Genomic DNA, 19,517 nt, shown 5'->3' with positions numbered 1-19,517 from the left:
TTTAGCTTTTAAATACATACTTTTCTACTTAATTTCGCTTCCATGTTTTGGTTAAATTTACAAATTTCTTTTTATTGTTGTCTCCTTTTTATTTTAATTGGTTTTCATCGTAACAGCGCGATTTATTAGATAAATTTGTTTGTTTTAATTTTATTTTGTTTTAAGCTTGATTTTTTGATAGATTTTGTTTTGCAGTTTAATTAGTTAGTTTTCCGTTACGTCTGATATTTTGCTTTTCTACTTTGTGTCTTAATTCGACTGTATTAAATTTTGTTACTTCCTTATTTTTTCCTCCTCTGTTTGTGGTGTCTTATAAAAGTCAAAAAAATAATTTTGTCGTGTAATGTTTTTTAATGTATTTTTTATGTTAGTTTCATATTTTACCTATCTTTACTTACTTCTAAACATGATCTAAAAGTTGTATTGTGAAATATTTTTGCTACTTTCATTAACCTACGAACAATTTGTGCAACCCCAAACTGTGCATCCTACTGGAAATAATACATTTTATGCTTCTCAGCTTATGCCCACAGTGTGCCTCCCCACGTGCTCCTTGGCGTAAACATTTCTCCACTAATTAACCGTTTGCCGTGATCGCTGTTAAAGGAAATGTCCATTTTTTCATCCCATCTGCATCCTCCCAACGCTCTTCCCTTTCCCCCTCCAAACAAGCCGACTGATCCAAGGGTAGCAATCAGAAACCAATTTTCCTACAGACGCCCTAATTATACGCTAACGTAACCGTGCATCCTAAAGCGGTCCTGTCTCCTGTCTCTCTTGCTCTCTCCATCTCTCACTCGCTCCCTTTTGTTCAGATGTCCTTCCAGTCCATACCTTAAACCTTCCCCAAAGACGGTCGGCGATCATCCTCGCTTTTTACCACTTGAAAGCTGTTCGATTTTGTCCACCCGGCTGGCATGAACCGGCTTTTTGGGTGAATCAATAACTTCAATGACCAAGACGACAAGTCGTGCTACGCGGCGTATTGTAATCGACACACCGTCCCGACCATCTCGACCACAGCAACCCTTCACACCAACACGTAATGTGATCTTTAAAGTGTCGTAAAAAATTATTGATCTATAATTACTTTATTTGATTATTGGGTCTCGATCGCAAGGCGCGAGCGAGCGCCCGTGTGCGCTCGTATTCGGTTCGCCGCGTGAATCATTATTAGCACGTTTAAGAAAATTGCACCTAATCGTCTGGGTACGCGCCAGACGTAACTGACGTAAACAACGTTGGATGCCGCCTGCAAGCGCACGTACGCACTTGAGTGGAGGGAAAAGGTGTCAATTAGAGGTTTCTTTCTGCAAACGGTCATGTATTTGGTACGGTTCGTTTGAGGGTGCTTCATAATCGATCGTCAACAAGGTGAAAACTGGCTGGTTCCATGGAATTGTAGGAAAATGAATCGTGTCAACACGATTGATTTTGACTTCAAAGCGATGAACGCAAGAAGAGTGGTCTTATGCTTAGGAAACCCTTAACTGCGGCCCTAGTTTACAATTATTAACAACAATTGTTACAATGTTTAAACAAGTCATAGGAACTTTAATCACTTACGAAATCATGGCGCCCTCTAACGGGAAAAAATGTCGTAACAGCACCAAACAGCTGGCACGTATTTTAATTACAATTTTTAACGAACTAAAAGCAAGAAACATCTTGTCATACAAATCAAAACAAACGTGTGCTCTAAGGAAATATTTTTATTAACCTAAAAAACCAGCTCTTTGCACTGCTAACCGGTTAACAGTATCATTCGTGTACGGATGGCCCATAAATCGCCACACACCGTCTTTGGTGAATTTATCAAATCACTAGCATACTAATTACCCAGATAAGCTACCTTTTTTACACGCTCCTTAACCGTAACAGATGTTTGATACTGTCTCGCTAATCAACTCCGCATAAGTATCTCCACAACTCACACACAATAACTGTCAGCGGTTCAGGATCATCCATCTTCGTGAGAAAACTTCACCGCCCAAGCCGATCCGAGGCCGATCCCGTCGTACAGCGTAGCGGAGCTTAATTTATATCGATTTTCTCATGTTTAATTTATATCGCGTCAATCTGCCATGCTTTGCCTTTTCGATGAGGTACCAACGAAAAAAAAAAAAAAAACGGTCGATCCGATGCCATTCGACCAGCAAGAGTTGCCTCATTTGGTGACATCGTGCTGGGCGTCCCTCGCATGGGGCGGTCCAGCAGCTGCGTGAGACCCAACTCCCACCGGTTAAAGCAATGCGCGTTCGGCCGATCTCCCGCGGTCATAACTTCATCAGCGCAGCTCGGTTCGACCTGTTCGGTTCGGGCGATCATTTTCTTGCGGTTCATTACTTTGAAAACCGACTCCAGGGAGTTACTGGCCCGTGTGGAGTGCCTCTTTCGCGGCAGAAACACACTGGTCCCAACTGGGCCGCTTCGGAGGGAGCATCTTTTTTTTGTTTTGTTTCCCTTATTGTGCTCCCAACCGTAAAGCCAAAGGTGGCAATGAGGTCTCGAGGGACATCGGGCATACCAACTTCAAGAAGCTACGTTTACTCACGCGATCCAATAGGACGGGCTTATGGAGGCGATCCACCCCCAAAAAAGGGACCTCCGTTCGTACTTACACGTATGTGTGTGTGTGAGTGTGTGTGTAATAAATTAATTTTAATTACATCAACTATCCGCTAAGTCAATTAAGAGTTGTAAATAATTTATTTACCCGCCGGTCATGCGACACGCAATCGGGACCGGCATGCACGGGATTTATTTACCGCTGCACACACGCACAGTTTGGAACCTCTCACCCTGGACGGAACGATCGGAAAGCATGCAGGTGGATGCCGAGATCGGTATTGCGTTTGTGATGTAAAGTAGCTTAATTATAGCTACCTTTTGGAAGCTTTCGACAGGCAGATAGTCGGGTGGTTCGGGCGGTGAAGATGGACACGTTATGCTGTCAGGTGCAAAAGGGATTACATTCTAATAAATTGCAAATATGTAGCATTACAGTCAGGAGTTATTACGGTTCATGAATGTAAATAGTCATTCCAAGTTCATTAAAATGGTGTATGCAGTGCCTTCGATATGCGTTTATAGTTCTAAAATTAAACGATTTGTCAAAAATGAAAGTAAAAGTGGTTTAAAAAGTTATTTAAAATTATTGGAATTAATCCTGCCTTTGCTTTTCTTTTGTTTACTATTTTTAATTAATTTTATCGCTCTTCCTTCTCTTACTAATCCATTCTAGGCTTGACAGCAGCTAAGAGTTCAACCAAGAAATTGCCGGACTACATAAATAATTGACTGTGAAAGTGAATGGACAGCTGTCATAAATTTCTTTCGTTAAACATTCAGCACGGTAAGCTACTTCTCCATCCATTGCTATCTTCTGTACTCGTAGCCAGACATATTTACGGTATTCTGGACTATCTGGTCCTATAACCAATTGTCCATGTTTCATCAGTTAAGATTAATTCGTCGTCAAAGTCTTTAAAGCAATCCGCAACAATTTTTGCACAAATAGAATGCCATCGTACAAGGTATCAATAATATTGTTATTTCTTCAGCATACACTTTTACCATCAGGATTTCTTTTAAGACAAAATTATACACCAATATTCAACGTAAGATTGTGTAAGCAAATTTACAGTTGTTCTATCAATGTTTTATCGAGTAGTCTGGAATCAATATAAAATATATTTGAAAAATATAAGCTAAATTCTTGGCACGAGGCACAACTAAAACCTACGCCATCCCTTCTAAAAGGTTCTTCTTCAATAAAGCAGGATAGGCTGGAAGCAGAAGGGCAAAGTCCAATACACACAGCCTGTGAGGGAAATTTCTAAACAATTTTAAATGTCCCTTAAATTTTACTTACTTTACTTTTTTAACTAAACGGACACGACTACTGTAAGATCAAAATTTTTTAAGCCAATTTGAAGAGAAGAATATATTTAAATAATTGCTCGACCAAATCACGAATGATTTGATGAAATAGGCGACCTTTAAGCTGACTATTTTGACTAGCTTTTTTTCTATACAATATCTGTCTCAGGCCTTGGCAAAGACGGGCGTTAAAATCGATCGCTTAAAGCCAGGTAATTTTCGGCAGGGCATCTGAAAACTCTCTGACTAATTTTTCAACAATCAAGCCGATTATCAAATGGCTTACTAAACTTATTAATGCCACGTAGTTGTAAAGAGACCAGCGCCAATGTTGCATTTCCCGTTGGAACACATTTGTTCTGGAACTCATTACGTGTAACCATTCAATTGAAATGAAAGATTTTTGCACTACTGAATCTTTTGCATGAAATTTATCTACATCCAACAATTAAATTAACGATGTGTTCTTCCTTGATGGAAAATCTTGAACATTTATTTTAAGGATCTATCATCAAATCCTCTACAATACAGTACTAACGAAATTTTATTGTAAATTTTTTTAAAAAATAATATGAGTCTTGGTTTTGAGAACAATCCACAAGAGGTCGATAAATAAATATTCCATGTGATTCTTGGTGATTATCAAAAGTAATAACACAACCCTTGACCATCCTTAGCATGAGTCACCATTACCAAACGACTACAACCTCTACCTTCGCATATCTATCACAAGTTGCAATCATAACTGCAGCTTGTACAACCGGAGGGCTTCACACTTACCCAAGCGATGTAGTTTATGCGGTGATGCTATCGCACCCAAACATAAATCCTTACCGGTCAATTAGAAACGCCACCGACATGAATGGTACCGATGTCGCTACACGAGCGATCAACCCGGTCATCAACAACTCATGAGCGCTTAAGATAAGCCTATTTAACGGCACGCCAAGAACGCCAACTCCCTGAAGACGCCAACCGCCAACCCTGCCAAGACTCAGCCATCTGTCAGCTGTCATATTCGCTGGGTGCAGATTTCATCGTAACGGCTCTCGCGCCAATTACTGTAAAAGGCAACGCACAGGCAAAATGCCGCCAGCAATAAACTGCCGTACGACAGAAACTCTACATGCTCTCCAATGCAGTCACAATTAAAACCGGAACGGAATCCACCTCCCTTTCCCGCCTTTGACGCTGGACAGATCAATCAAAATTGTCAAGCGTACATAAATTTGATTGCCGTCCGATAATTTCGTCTGCTCGATGTTTCACGAGCGAACCATTCTTCCTGCAGTCAAAAATCTGCAATCACAATTGGCCGCTGCACCACAAACACGACACCTGCAAGCGTGTGAAAGAAGCAATAAATTATTCCCTCCTTCGCCATCTTGCACCCTCGCGACCGGCCGCAATCGAATGCACCGAACCATAAAGAGAATCGCCGTGACGAAGCGTAACGAAGTACAGCGGCTTCTCGTGCAGCGCTCCACTCACGCTCTGTCCCGTGTTTACTTCGCACACTTGTCGCCATGTTTGGATAAGGGCAAGATGTACCGCGTACATTTCGGATGTAAATAGAATCGATATCCCGAAGGCATTCGTTTTCCCTGTGTGTCGCGACACCGTGTCTCGTAGTCGTGCGGTTTCTTATCAACGCGACACGATCGCTCACTGCACGAAAGCGAAACACTTTGTTTAGATGTCGCCCAAAGCGGATGTAGCCGAGTGACGGTTTGGGTTAGGGATCATGCATCGGCTAGAACCGTGCAAACTGGCCTGCCGGCAGCGGCAACCTGCATGTCAACCCGTAGTACACCAACGCCATATTGGGACGTGTGCGATCGGACAAGATATGAGTTTGTTGCCGTTAATTTCATAATTTGCCGCTTTATGGATGGTTTTATTTAGGAGGTGCAAGAGGAGACCTATGTTAAGGGTTCCCTAATGGGGACGGTACTAACCGTTTCATCCAACTTCTGCTACCAACAAATAAATTTCTTGTGGAATAAATGAAGAAATCAATAGGGGTGATTGATAGTGGTTGGATAAGGAAATTGCTATACAACACGGTATCGATTTTTGATATCTATCAGCACGAATGCATTAAGAAAAGCGATATTTCAGCTGATAAATAGACTTACAAACGATATTAAACAGTTTTTTACCAGAGAATGGTTATCCTCGATCCTAGAATTTATTAGATATTCCACCTAAAGACACAAGATAGCTCCAGATTATGTTGAAGTACATCAAATACTTTGGATTCCTCAATAATCGGTAGTAATAAGAAAATTGCTGAGGTTCTTTAGCCCCATACTTTCATTCTTTCGAATGATATTTGATATGATATCTTGTCCTCCCCTTTATCGTTAAACCTAAAATAAATTTGTTTATTTATTGAGGCACGATAAAACCACAAGGAAGATCCAGAATCGACTCCAAAAAGGTTACAATCACGACATGGGATAAATTTTGCCTCAAAACTCTTGTATGACGCCTAATCGCTGAGCAACGAACTTCAACAACTCAAATGCTGCCGAAAGTGTAAGGTTATACGTTGTAGCTGGTATTCTTTGATGCACCCTTGAAGTCTCTCCAAACTTTGTTTGGGTATTGGAGGAGTTCTTCCGAAACTTCTCGGGTTTTCGACCGCAACTAATTGCAAATAACATACAAACTTAATACTCAAATGGTGTCTGATATAAAGATCGGATTTAGTCCAAAATGATCCATGGCTAAAGGTGTGGCTTCGTTTAATAGGAATTACCAAATGTTTCACCAAACTTCCTTATGTCCCACTACTTATTACTTACTTACTTAATTATCAGGCACTACAACCCCTTTGCGGCTTGGCCTGCCGCAGCAGAATCCGGAACCGCTCACGATCCCACGCGGTTGTCCGCTAATCCGTTATCCCGGCCTTGATGGCGGATGAATCCACGCCATCCACCCACCTCAATCTAGGCCTACCACGCCTCCTCTGTCCGTGTGGACGGCCTTAAAGGACTTTCTGAGCTGGGTCGTCTGGTGCCATGCGTATAATATGGCTAGCCCATCGGAGCCTAAGTTATTAGATTAGAAATCAATATTAAGGTACGTTAGAAACGCTATAAGTCTATCAAATATGCTACAGTATGAGAAAAACTTCTGAGACCTCGTGGAGCCCTCGTAAACGGCATTTCTGTAAGGATAATAGAGAAGTGACCGCCATGACACCATGGGCCGATCATGGCATGGGAATCTCACTGGACGATTCATTCGGCAGTAAAGTTTTCTTTAGCCCTCCTTATTGATAGACGAGGCGTGTTAAGTGCAGCAGTTGAGATGTAGTTTAAGCCAACTTTAGCAGCCACCGCATTTAAGCTACCGCTAGCAGACTTCTTCATCATGTTGGCTAAACTGTTAGAACTTTCCAGCCCTCAAATACCCAACTAGACCCTCTATGTCTCAAATCTCAAAATTGCTGGGTTCGATCAATTTTAGAATACGCTTCAGTAGTTTGCTCACCAGCTGGCCAGATAGAAATGGATAGGATAGAGAGGGTACAGCGGAAATTTACCCGTATTGCTGTTCGCCGTTTTCTAACCGGATACACTGAAGGGATCCCCTCTTATCCTCATCGTTGTCGACTTCTTGGATTTGAATCGATAAGAATGCTGCACTCTCATTCCCGCTCCCATTTCATCGCTTGTCTCCTCTCCAATGACATCGATGCTCCCGCGCTTTTATCCTTGATTCCTTTGTATGCTCCCTCCCGTCATCTACGAGACAGATCTCCTCTCCTTATTCCGTCTCGTAGTACACGCCATGGCCAGAATGACTCTTTCATACGCGCGTTGGCGGCCTTTATTGACTCTTATCACCTATTTGATTTTGGCATCCCGATTCCGCTCTCTTATACGCGATTCCTCTTCCTTTTCTGATTCTTAGGCTATGAATATATTTGTAAAACCCACGTAGCATACAAAATAAGATATAAATAAATAAATAAATAGACTTGTTGCTACTACCTAGCTGGATAGTGATAGTGAGTCCTTCCTTGCGTAGAATCTATTCAAGAATATTCAAATAATTTTTGTACAAAAATAACTTTTTAGTCTTAACATTATTCAACACGATCCAAATAAAATAAAGCTTCCAAAACCCATTTTAAGTAGTCCTTATGCCCTCCACTTCCAGCATCTCTTTTGCCTTTTTTTACATTCGACAAGACACTCCAAAAATCCATCGCTGTCCCTACCATAGCGGGAAGCAGACCCACGGAATGGTGTACATTAATTTACTACACTTCTGCCATCGGTTGTACCTGCCGTTTGCTACAATGCTCATAATGATGACTAAATGCAGCTACCGGAATACTGGTCGGCGATGGTGCGTTTGTATGTTGCCGCTCTGCCCGTAAGGGTGATGATGAGGCACGAAGCGGCACGAGACGGGACGCGAGAAACATAATTTATAAACTTCCATTCACACGGAATGCACCCGGCTACTACACACGCCAACTGCGTGTGTGTATAAAATGGGGTTTGTTAACGCGTGTGCGCTTGTCATCATAGAAAACGAGCCCATTACTCAACGACAGCCAACCGTCATAAGTTATGCGAACTGTTGCCGGGCTAGCGGGCGATTGCGTTTCATTGCAATTCCGTTTTGTCAACTGCACCGAATCGATTCTTCCTGTCACCGCTGCCCTGCTTCACTCGCATTGCTTCATCCTCCGAAGGAAAGGAAATCCGTTGTGGTGGTCGTTAAAGTAGAGCCGTCGCTCTGTTCGTATGTTCCGTTGGTTCCTCATTCGCTCGCGCTCGGAAGTGCGTTTGCAAAACCCAAAAACAAAACCGGAATCACGTCAATCGCAACTGCCAAAGCGAGCAGTTCCACCGCGAAACAAAACCACCCATTCGTTGGGCTTGATTTTGCTTCTGTTCGGGCAAAGCATCGGCAATCGAAAAGGCGTGCACTGAAAGTAAGACGAAAAAACAAAATTAAAAGCAAGTGTTAAAGGTTTCGTACGACGCGTTCAACACCTTCTGTGGACGGAATTCGTTCGGATTGTAGGAAGAGCATAGTGAGGGTGGCCATTTTTTTTATTGATGGATACGATACGAACTTCCTTTCCCACCCTTTTTCCACGTTCAAATCACATCAGTGGTCGTGGTCATGATCGATGATACTCCACCGTAAGCATGCCGAACACGAACATCAACATATTCGACAGCAGCGTTCCCGTTAGAGAAGCCATAATGGGGAACAATCGAGAGAAAGAGACCCCCGGCATGCAATAATTTATTCATAAGCGGCAGCACGATTTATGGGACGGCTGTTTGATTTTGTAATTAATAAACTTGTGAAAAATTATCAACCTACACCCCGCGCCCCGCCACCATTCAATCATTCAGGGGTGCAACGTTTAACGGTGCGGTGTCCGATTTCCGCTTCTTTCCTGTACCTTTGCTCTGCACGTTGCGTGTTGCTTTTTTATGATGTTTTTAGCATAAATTTATGCGCCCGACAAAAAAAAAAAGCCTCACAGTTCATTGTTCGGATGTACGGCATACGCGGCATTGTCGGTGATGTACAGCATACGCGAAAAGAAGATGGCTGAAGCAATGATCATAAATAAATTGCTTCCTTATTCGGGAATGGGCGTTTGTCATGTGGAAGTAAGCAAGATGAATGGTCGCAAGAATTGGTTGGCATTACGGCATTTCAGTTGCTTTGTTTGAACAGTTGATAAACGTGCAAAAGATAGCCAGCTTATGAAAAAGAATAATTTTTCAATTGCGATTAGCTTGTCTTACTAAGCTATACGTCTGCATGAAGAATGCAGACTTCTTCATGATCATGTGATCAACCCTTGAGAACATGTATTATGCATCTTTATCTGTTATTAAGGTTCAATAAATTTTAGTCAACAGATTCTGGTATGATGGTAATATATACTCCTGAGAGCACTTCACGGTAATCAAATCCGGAAGGATACGATGAGTGGTCGGCACGTGATGAGGATGCCAAACTCATGCCTCATAAGACGTAAAGGAGTACAGTGAGCTCGTTGGAGAATTCAGTGCTCTTACAGTTAGAAAACACCTAAATGTTTTGTACCCACTGCCTCGCGAAAGTCCACCAGTCCACCACGACTAGTGTTACAACAAGGGTTTGAAAACATATTTTAAATTTCTTGTGTGAGTGATCTTGTTAGATCCTAAAAAAATCTTCATAAGTAGTCTGTACTGCGTTTTAGGAAGCTCTTCCCGCTGACAGTAGTCTTGGGCACAAACCGAACTTATGCTTCAAAGACTCTACTGCTGCACAAAAAGAGTTGCCGTTGTCGTTGCAGATACTAATGAACGAGTGGTTTATCTTCTGTTCTCTGCAGGCATGCAGGCTGCCAATCTTTGTACCACAATTGAATAGCTTGATGGTGCATCAGCACGCTCGTTTGGGTTGGCGATGAAGTGGTAACATCCATTTCCTTGCCAGAGAAAGGTTAATATTCATAACAGTTACAGTCGTTCTTCGGTCTTCATAAACCTCCTTCTCTCGAGCTTGATTTTAGGAAGCGAATTAATCACCACTGAGACGTCATCAGCATATGCAGGTCATCCGGATCGCTGCATTTGCTTTCGAGTCTCTTGATGAGAGGATGAAGGTACAAGACATAAAAACGCATAGACTTAAGGCTTAGAGGGTTCAAAGCGATCTCGTTCTGCCTTCTCATAATATCATAGTTGGATCATTACTGCAACTTATTAAACCTTCGCTAACTTTCCACTACATTATTCTGAAAAATATTTACCTTCTACCAAAACCTCCATGCAATCAACAAGGGGAATCAAGCCTGTGTAACTTGTAGACTTATATTGTCCTATGAAAACTAGTGCTGATTATCAAATAAGAAATAACGTCTACCAATGCCCCATGATTTTTGCAATGAATACAATCCTTCTTTAAACCCTCTATCGCAATCCAATCGCTTCAGAGTCACTGCCATCTATCAACATATTTATCTCTTCACACTCTTCACCGATTCACTCATACTGCACAGCAAACACCTCTGTTACATACATTAAGCACGCATATTTATTCGATTACACCACATAACACATAACACCGTACCTGTGTAGCCAAGCACGCATTCTTTTCGCACCACCGGCCACGAAAGAACTTGTCGCCTGTCGGTTTCATAACTTACCAATAAATAATTAATCATACAAAGCTCCGCTGCTGACCGTGTTGGGCAATAACAATAACCTAATTAAATAACCTTTTGTTTCAACCGTGTGCCATGTGGCCGGCGAGTCTACCAATCCAATTCTTCACGCACGACTCCACTCTGCACAGTAAGCCTTCGGTCACCAATCCAGTTGCAGTTCGATCGACACCACAGAGTGAGCTGTATGCAACGGTTGAGTGGAGAAGTAAAGAAAAACTGCACGATCGTGTGCACGAAACCTAGGCCGAATGGAAGAATTCTCAGCGGATTTCATTAAGCCTTGCGCTGCGTGAGCCCTTCTGCCCTTTTGCGCAAAAAAAAATAAATAAATAAACCCCTCCCCCCCCCTCCTCTCCCCACCACCCTGTTCGCTCACTAGCAACTAAGTCCGATGAGATGAGGTTGGGTTTTTTTCTGTGTCTACCTTTGCCATCAACTTAGCTACCGTTCGTCATCGATTCGTCATGGCTGTTGGAGAGCGTAGAAGCTTTTTTTTCTACGTCTTACCTTACACTTCAAGCTCCTTTTTTCTTAGCAATAACCCAAGTTGCACCAAGTCAACTTAAAAACGCTTTACGTCTCCGTCGCTGTGCTTTTTCTTCGTGTTTTTTGCTCCATACTTCACAAACGGCGATCCTCATATGTGATGCGCATTTTGCGGCACCGCAGAGACTTTAATAACTCACTTAACAGCTTCCCCCACCGGGTTACACGGTGGCGAATGGTAACTTTTTTCACGTGCTGCTTCCAAATCCCTAGAGATGACGAGGGGGTTCGTCGCTTTATCTCTTTCGGTCTTCCTCTGGACGAAGTCGTCAAAGGAGTTTAAGCGACACAAGAATGCGCATCAACTAATAGCACCGGCACGTCCATTCACATCACGTTCGCTTTCATTCATTCAAGGTGGGTATGGCGGTACGCGCCATCGGCAAGCACACACTCGTACTTAATCCATGGCTCACTCTAATCCGCCTGATACTGATCGTAATTGGGACGTCGTTTGTGGCGCAGTTTGAGCAGCACCAGCGCCAGCACACCGACGGCGACGAGCACGATCGTCGTCGTCGTGCCAAGGGTGATCCAGAGAAGCGAATGGGAAGCACCGCGGCCATAATCCTGTGTATCTGCGGCCGAGGAAGAAGCCAAGACCTCGGGCGGTAGCATTATACGGAAAGCGATCGATGCCGTTTCGGTCAGCGGAGGTGATGGACTTGCGGTGGTAGTGGAGACGGTTGCTGGAGTCGTCCCATTCGGTTCGTGTCCTTCGGGAGCGGGACTTTCGGTTTCGCGCTTCGATCTTGCTGTTGTTTGGCAATTTTCCTGTGCGGCACAGAAGAGAGACCCGTTTGATTAATGATTTGCAGAATGGTTGAAACTCAGCCACCTACCACAAGACACTCGCGTCGATCGACACATCCGACGATGCGGACGCGCAGTATCATCTCGTCCCCACTGCGCATTCCCTGGAACATGGCCGCCCGGAAGCCTAGCCGATAGCCAAGCGGTGCCTCAAAGACGGGCGCTACTGGGCTGATGGCGCGCATCAGCGGATTTAGGCATCCGTTCGTGTTTACGAGTGAGGCCGAATTTAGTACGGTTCCGGTTGGTGAGAGCCGTTGCATTACCACCTCGGAGAGTCGTGTAAAGTTCCAACCTAAAGGGAGTTATGAAAAAGGAGCGTCAAGTTTAACATCGTCCGTAGGCTCACTGTTGATTCCAAAAATATTTTTAACAAGCAAGAATGAAAAATAAAGTCTTTAAAATTGGAACATTGTTCATCCAGAGTATTCATAAGGATGAGGATGTCCTACGACTTATGTACCTGTAGTGAAAGATTACACGCTTCTTGGGTAAATCTGCATTTAACTAGTTGAACTTTGTATTCAGCTAGGAGAAATTCGCCACTCCACTGTGTTACTTTGCAATCATAAAATGGTAATTTTGCTGTGCGTTTGGTGTGAACCAATAGATTGTTTACATCACCACACTGTAGCATTCACATTTGGACGAGTTTACCGAATTATTAGTCTTATTATTAGTCAATTCGGTTCGGGAGTTTACCGAATTATTAGTCTTATTATTAGTCTTATTATTAGTCAATTCGGTGCTAATTACTTCTTTGAACTTACGATACGACTAAGCCGTCCGTCATGGATAAAAAATCCTTTAAACCAGAGCTGTTGGTAGGATTTTGAAGTCAGTGAATGTCAAATTCCATTATATGATTGCAAAGTTCCACAACGGGCTTACAAAAATACATTTGAAAAATTCCCCTAAATGGCTGAAAAAATTCATTATATTCCAGAGTAAAATTCTCTGTAAGTATGAGATACTAAATGAGAGTAGAATTTACTATTAAACATGTTAAAAGCGTATGATTAATGGACTCTAGAAAAGGTAATGGACCCTCATAGGATACCCGGATAAAGACATCGCTAGATGCGAATAAAACGCAGTCCAAAAACGGCCACTAAATGCAGGAAAAGACTTCTCCAGGTTGCAGAACCAAAGCTGAAAAAGAGAAAATTAAGCCAATACTCACCATCACCCGCAGAAACCTGTGTCCTCAGCATCAACTCTTCCCCCAGCATAACTGCTCCACCCGCCGGCAGTGCCCTAGTAAACGATCCACCACCATTCTGTCGTCGAAAGATTCCAAGTTGCGATCGAAACGGTCTTTGTGAACCACCAATTGCGAAAGCGGTCCCAGTCGAGCCAGCACGAGCCTGCACATCGTCAGCGACACCGAGCCGTACCGAGTGTGTCCTGGCGACAATCCTTTGCTGTATGCGACACTGTAACGTTAGTACTGGATCTGCCGCCGTTCGCATACCGGCAATGGCAGGGAATCGAACCCGCAAGCACAGCTCACGGGTAGGCGTTTGTCCACAAGGTATCACTCCACAGCGTCCAAAATCGGGCCACCCAATGTCGATGAGAAGGCGTGATTGATCGAATCGCACCTCACAGCCACTAAGATCTCCTCCGTCGTTCTCTACATCTACGAGTGGAGTACTTTCGATGGAACTTTGCACAGTAAGTGATGCTCGGAAGTAGCCGCCACTGTTTCGTAGACAGGCGAGTTCATTTAGCTGCAATCTTATAGGTGTTCTTTGCCCGGTTGGATCATCCCGTAGCGAACGGCCTATACCGTTGGATGTTGGTGGGATGTAGATGTTGGCTGGAGGATCATATCGGTAGCCAGCATCGTTATCATTTCCATCCTCAAACCCTTCATCTCCTAGTGGAGCGAAGGTTGAGGTTGAAGTTGTCGGTGGGTTGTAGTTATAGCCTGGAGCTACCGTTGTCACCACGAACACTTCATCCCTTTGGGGTGGATCATTTGGTGGAAGATAGTCTTGCGAAGGTGACACAGGAAACACTGGTTCGTCTTGTGCAATAGGTTCATCTTGAGACACAGGTGGTAGATAATTGGTAACAACGGAAGGTGGCACAGGAGCAGGAGGTTCATCGGCAAACGGAACGGACTCGGGTGGAAGATACCCCGATGCGGGCACATCATAGTTGTACCCGGCTGCTGCTCCAACGCCTTGATCTCTTTGCGGTGGAACAGTGGAACTAGCCGGAGCACGATTCACAATAATTTCGGGTTGAATTGCACCATACCGATTGCCGAGCAGGAGTGAATCCCTTCTAGGAGGTAGTAGGGCACGTGTTATTGTAGCAGAGAAAACACTTCCACTACCGATCACTGGATCAGTTAGAGTCACGTCACAAAGCAATAAAGCTCCAACGATACACACAACACACCACGCACAAGAATTCATCTTCAAAGTTTGTTGATTTGGTGGATTGCCGCGGCGAACAAAACAATAACGAAACTTCCGACAAACTGCCACTACCGCAAGGACAACTGCACCAAACGAAACTAACCGACCGAATGGTCAAACGGCAAGGCTTTTTATTACAATTCACAGCCAGAATTTTAGCGGGGGAAACAATAATTTCCCCACCTTTCCTAGTGCAGTGACACTATTTTCCACTTTCTGTATGTAAGAATTTTTAATCATCCTCGCACGGCACGATTCGGTCTGGATGCGTCACCGGCCACTGGTAGTCCGGTGGTTCACGCTCTTGTGTTAAATGGTGCACTATGGGGTGGTTGAGGTACAACACTGTTTTATTTAACGTATTTTATTGGAAGTATGAGTTGAAATTGATTTTAAAACTTATTTCCCGGTTTGAAGATTCTCTACAGAACTTGAGTAATGAATCTTCCACTTTATTTCGCTTCTTATAGCAAAAGCAATTAATTTTATTCATCATTCAAGAATTGTTTTACGGATTTAACGATCAAGCATTCATCTGAATCTTGTGGAACAACATGGCGTGTTCAAGAATTATCAAAAAATATTTATACCAACTGAAACTGATCGAACGAACCTGACTGAAAATTTAAATGAGCTATAAAATTTTTAACATTCAGTCTCTTTGATAGGTGTGTTCTGCTCTCTGTTGGACTCATACTTAATTTTTTTTATTAATTTTCTTCAAAAAAGGTTTTTTAAGTGTTAATTTAGATTTTTTTAATAACTTTTATCATAAGTCAATTTTAACTCTTTTTTTTACAATAATTCTACAACGTCATTAATTGACAAAAAGTGAAAAATGATTTTAAAGAACTATATGCGACTTGAAAGCCTTTTATTTTTATTTTAAATTTAGTTGAGTCAAAGCTCCAAGCTTTGACTAATTTAATAGAGTAATTTGAGTAACAATATTTAAAAATCGGGATCGTAAAACAAAACAACAATTCTTCATGACCAGCCCGTGCCGAACAGTGCGATGGGGAAAGAAACGAAAGACTTCAACAGAAGCGACGAACCCTACTACTTGGTGGCGATTCCATCGTCCCGTCGTGATTGAAGCATTCCGGGTAATTTTGATTCGAATTGTGACAAAACGTTCAAACAGGAGGTTGGAAAAGGGGTGATGGTAAGGTCACTTACTGTGCGTACCGAAAGTATCCCAAAAACTCTCCTTTCTCGCACCCTCAACACCGTCTAAAAAGACAGGAGGAAGTACGCGAAAGCGCGCGTACGTCAAAATATTGACCACGAACTCGCGTCGCGCTGATCGAAATCGTGACCCAAGTAAAAACGCAAGAAAAGACTGTAGTCAAATTTCTTTTCATTATTGCTGTGGGTGGTGTAGGCACAATTTTGGGCAGCATGGAGTATTTTCACTTTCAGTGACCTTACACACCAAGCACTGATGCATTTTTTTTTAGGTGCATTTTCTCTTCAGCTTGATTTAATTTGCCAAATAAAATTCGTGATGAGGTGTGAATTGTTTCCTTCCCGTTTTTTTGACGGTAAATTAGATTTTACGTGACATTAAACCTACTTTCCTGTTCTCATTTTTATTTTACCATTCAATCCCGCACAACGTCGCTCAAGCAAAGAGGAAATAAAAGCGCGTTTTAAAATAATCGATTCCACAATCAAACACATTTATAAATTGCACCCCTTTTTATCATCCACGGTCACGGACCCTTTTTCCTCCTGGTTTTTGACGTGGAAATCCTTCCAGTGTTTTTTTGTTTCATCCCAATCGATCACTATCAAACGACTCACACGCACACACTTGGACACCAATTACCGGTCCAGGTTACGCTAGAGTCAGCGCTCGAGCCCGCTTGTAATTGCCTTTCGCCAGCTTTTCCACTCGATTCCACTGTTAACTTTTTTTGTGCTGTATGTTTGTTTTTTGTAAAGGGCCCAAACCGGTCATTTTTCACCTCCAGCCGACACTAATGGATGTTCGATTAAGATACGAGCGGCTGCAATGGGTGCAAGTGGTTGTGTAAAAAAAAGCTGACTCGCACGGGTTGAAGTTACAATTCAATTGTACGTTTTATTTTACCTTTTTTTTCTGCACACTTTAGACGGTCTTGATGGTGTAAAAGGAAGGTTAGAAAAGGTGAAAAAAAGCTCCAACTTGCAGACCACGAGGTGCTTTTACCTAGGGCTCTTCCTATCTCTCTCCATGGAGCCTCGTTTCTTATTAACGAGTGCTTTAATCTATACATGCGTTCAGTAACACTAGAGGTAAAACGACACCAAAAATTGAACTCATCCTCTCGGTGCCTCACTATTTCATCCATCCTTTACAGGGTGTGCAAGATTAATAAGGCAAGATAACGGAACCCGACTGCAGTAGTAAAACATTTTTAAAATGTGATAAAATCTTAATAATGCTATAATTACAGCCCAGTGCGATGTTTGTGTGCGATGAGCCGCAAAATAAACATATCGCCACCGGGTCACGGTCGGCGTGTTATTTGCATCCTCGCTGCTTACCACACGCATCGCATGGGAAAAAAGGATAATTAGTTTGTTTGTGTAGCTGGTAGTAGCTGCTTTAATTTGAAAGCAAACAATTGTCGCTATGTCTGATGAATTGAATGCTAAATAAAATCTTCATTGGCCTACAAGGGTGCGTTCTCTACCTAATGGCTTATTACTAGAAGTGTTGATACTCCGTACTTGGATAGTCAGCCCTCACACTACTTGGGAACGATTCGACAGGGAATTGAACTCCAAATCTGCCGTGTAAAAATCAGCACCGCTTTCGTCTCCATTACCACACCATGGATCACGTTACAAATGCCTTATTAACATCATAAAGCAATCCTATGCTAGCAATGAGTTAATTTATTTATTTTTTTATTTATTATAATTCTAACCGAGCATGCCCGAAATAAAGCAAATGAAATGTCTTGTTAACAGGTTGGCTGATAAGTCCCCGGTCTGACACATAGAATGCGCCGCTAGTATTAAATGCATATTATTTTTATATAGCACCAACCTTCAAATGATTCGTGTCAAAATTTGACGTCTGTATGTCAATTAGTTTGTGAGACAGAGCGTCTTTTGTCAAGCAACTTTTGGTTGCTTGACGAACGAAAAAAGAACGAAGAAGAAAAAAGTGTTGTTCCTCCAAGACAACGCACCGTGCCACAAGTCATTGTGAACGATGGCAAAAATTCATGAATTGGGCTTCGAATTGCTTCCCCACCCACCGTATTCTCCAGATCTGGCCACCAGCGACTTTTTCTTGTTCTCAGACCCCAAAAGGATGCTCGCAGGGAAAAAATTTGGCTGCAATGAAGAGGTGGTCGCCGAAACTGAGGCCTATTTTGAGGCAAAACCGAAGGAGTACTACCAAAATGGTATCAAAAAATTGGAAGGTCGTTATAATCGTTGTATCGCTCTTGAAGGGAACTATGTTGAATAATAAAAACGAATTTTGACAAAAAAATGTGTTTTTCTTTGTTAGACCGGGGACTTATCAGCCAACCTGTTACATGTTACAAAAAAATGTTGTTTGTGATGACTGTGTTACAAACAACATTTTTTCAAACATGTAACAAGTGGTGTTTTCAATACTGCTTAGAGCCGTCATACTAAAATGAATAAATAAATACAATAAAAAAATTAACTCTAATTAATTTAAATAAAAGTTAAAACTACTACCTTTAATTTTTACCATCAAAACAACCTAAGCACAATCGTACGCCCAAAGTTGGAGGAGCATTAAGGGACAAAAGACTGAAAAATAAGAGACGGGAGGGAATTCTTGGAGGTATTGAAATTAAGATGGTCATAAAATGGCTTGAACCATCTGAAACAGAAAAGAAGTGGATTATTATAGCACTACAGAGAGTGATGCATTCCCATCATGACAAAGCATCAGAAGAAAGGAAGGAACATATAAACAAACAGAAGAAAAGCTGATCCAGATCGCCAGGATCGAATTCTTTAAAGATTTTACAATGGCTATCATTAAAATATGTATGATTCTCATCAATGTATTCTTAGAAGAGTACTAGACAGAGGCGGATCTCGAAAGGGACCCCGAGCTAAGGAATGCCTCGCCGACCAAGAAGGGAGAGGGGTCTCACCGGAGAGAGGAACTTCACCGATCATGGGGCCTTACGGGTTTGGGAATCTCCTGTGCAAGGGAATCAGGTCACCACTTTTTATTATGAAGGATGAAGGGGCCTCGAAAGATAAAGATGAGGATGTGTCAATAGCAGACCCTCTCCCTCCTCAAACCCCCGGGTCAAGACTCCTCATCTATCCCGCTCCCCAAAGGGCTCCAAAACCATTTCTACTTAGGGCCTCAGAAGGGCAAAATCTGCCCCTGAGACTAATACTCTGAACATCTCGTCTTTTTGTCTTAATACTTCTGGCGTCTTCAGAAAAGCTACAATAAAAATATCATTTAGAGCTGTTGTCTACTGTGTACCCACCCACATCATATACCTCAATATTTGTGCTCAGCTGTTCTACCATGGTTGATCTAAAGTATCGAGTCCATTTACCAATTTTTACTTTAGTACTTTAACAGGAATATAGAGTCATGAATTTTAGTCCGAATATGTAAGCTTTTTTAA

At 42.4% G+C, this 19,517-nt stretch overlaps 2 protein-coding genes across 2 annotated transcripts in view; both read right to left on the bottom strand.

The window, feature by feature from the left end:
• The window catches only part of LOC126567795 (protein transport protein Sec31A), a 64,814-nt gene that overhangs the window by 26,502 nt on the left and 18,795 nt on the right, over positions 1-19,517 (bottom strand). The gene's annotated exons all lie outside the window — the stretch shown is intronic.
• Positions 12,059-14,883, bottom strand: LOC126568019 (uncharacterized). Its single transcript, XM_050224416.1, has 3 exons — positions 13,638-14,883; positions 12,484-12,749; positions 12,059-12,415 (listed from the first exon to the last, which is right to left on the bottom strand). The coding sequence occupies exons 1-3, from the start codon at positions 14,881-14,883 to the stop codon at positions 12,059-12,061; spliced, it is 1,869 nt and encodes a 622-aa protein (XP_050080373.1).

The sequence above is a fragment of the Anopheles maculipalpis genome, chromosome 2RL (assembly GCF_943734695.1).
Source record: "Anopheles maculipalpis chromosome 2RL, idAnoMacuDA_375_x, whole genome shotgun sequence".
Classification (NCBI taxonomy): domain Eukaryota; kingdom Metazoa; phylum Arthropoda; class Insecta; order Diptera; family Culicidae; genus Anopheles; species Anopheles maculipalpis.
Note: the sequence above shows the minus strand (reverse complement) of the source record. Positions and strands in the feature narration are given on the sequence as shown.

Excerpts from the sequence above, each read along its gene's own strand:
- LOC126568019 (XM_050224416.1), bottom strand. The coding sequence starts at position 14,883 with ATGAATTCTTGTGCGTGGTGTGTTGTGTGTATCGTTGGAGCTTTATTG. Across the intron at positions 12,750-13,637 it reads ACAGGTTTCTGCGGGTGATG|GTTGGAACTTTACACGACTC; the intron begins GTGAGTATTGGC and ends AACTCCCTTTAG. Across the intron at positions 12,416-12,483 it reads ATCGACGCGAGTGTCTTGTG|GAAAATTGCCAAACAACAGC; the intron begins GTAGGTGGCTGA and ends TGTGCCGCACAG.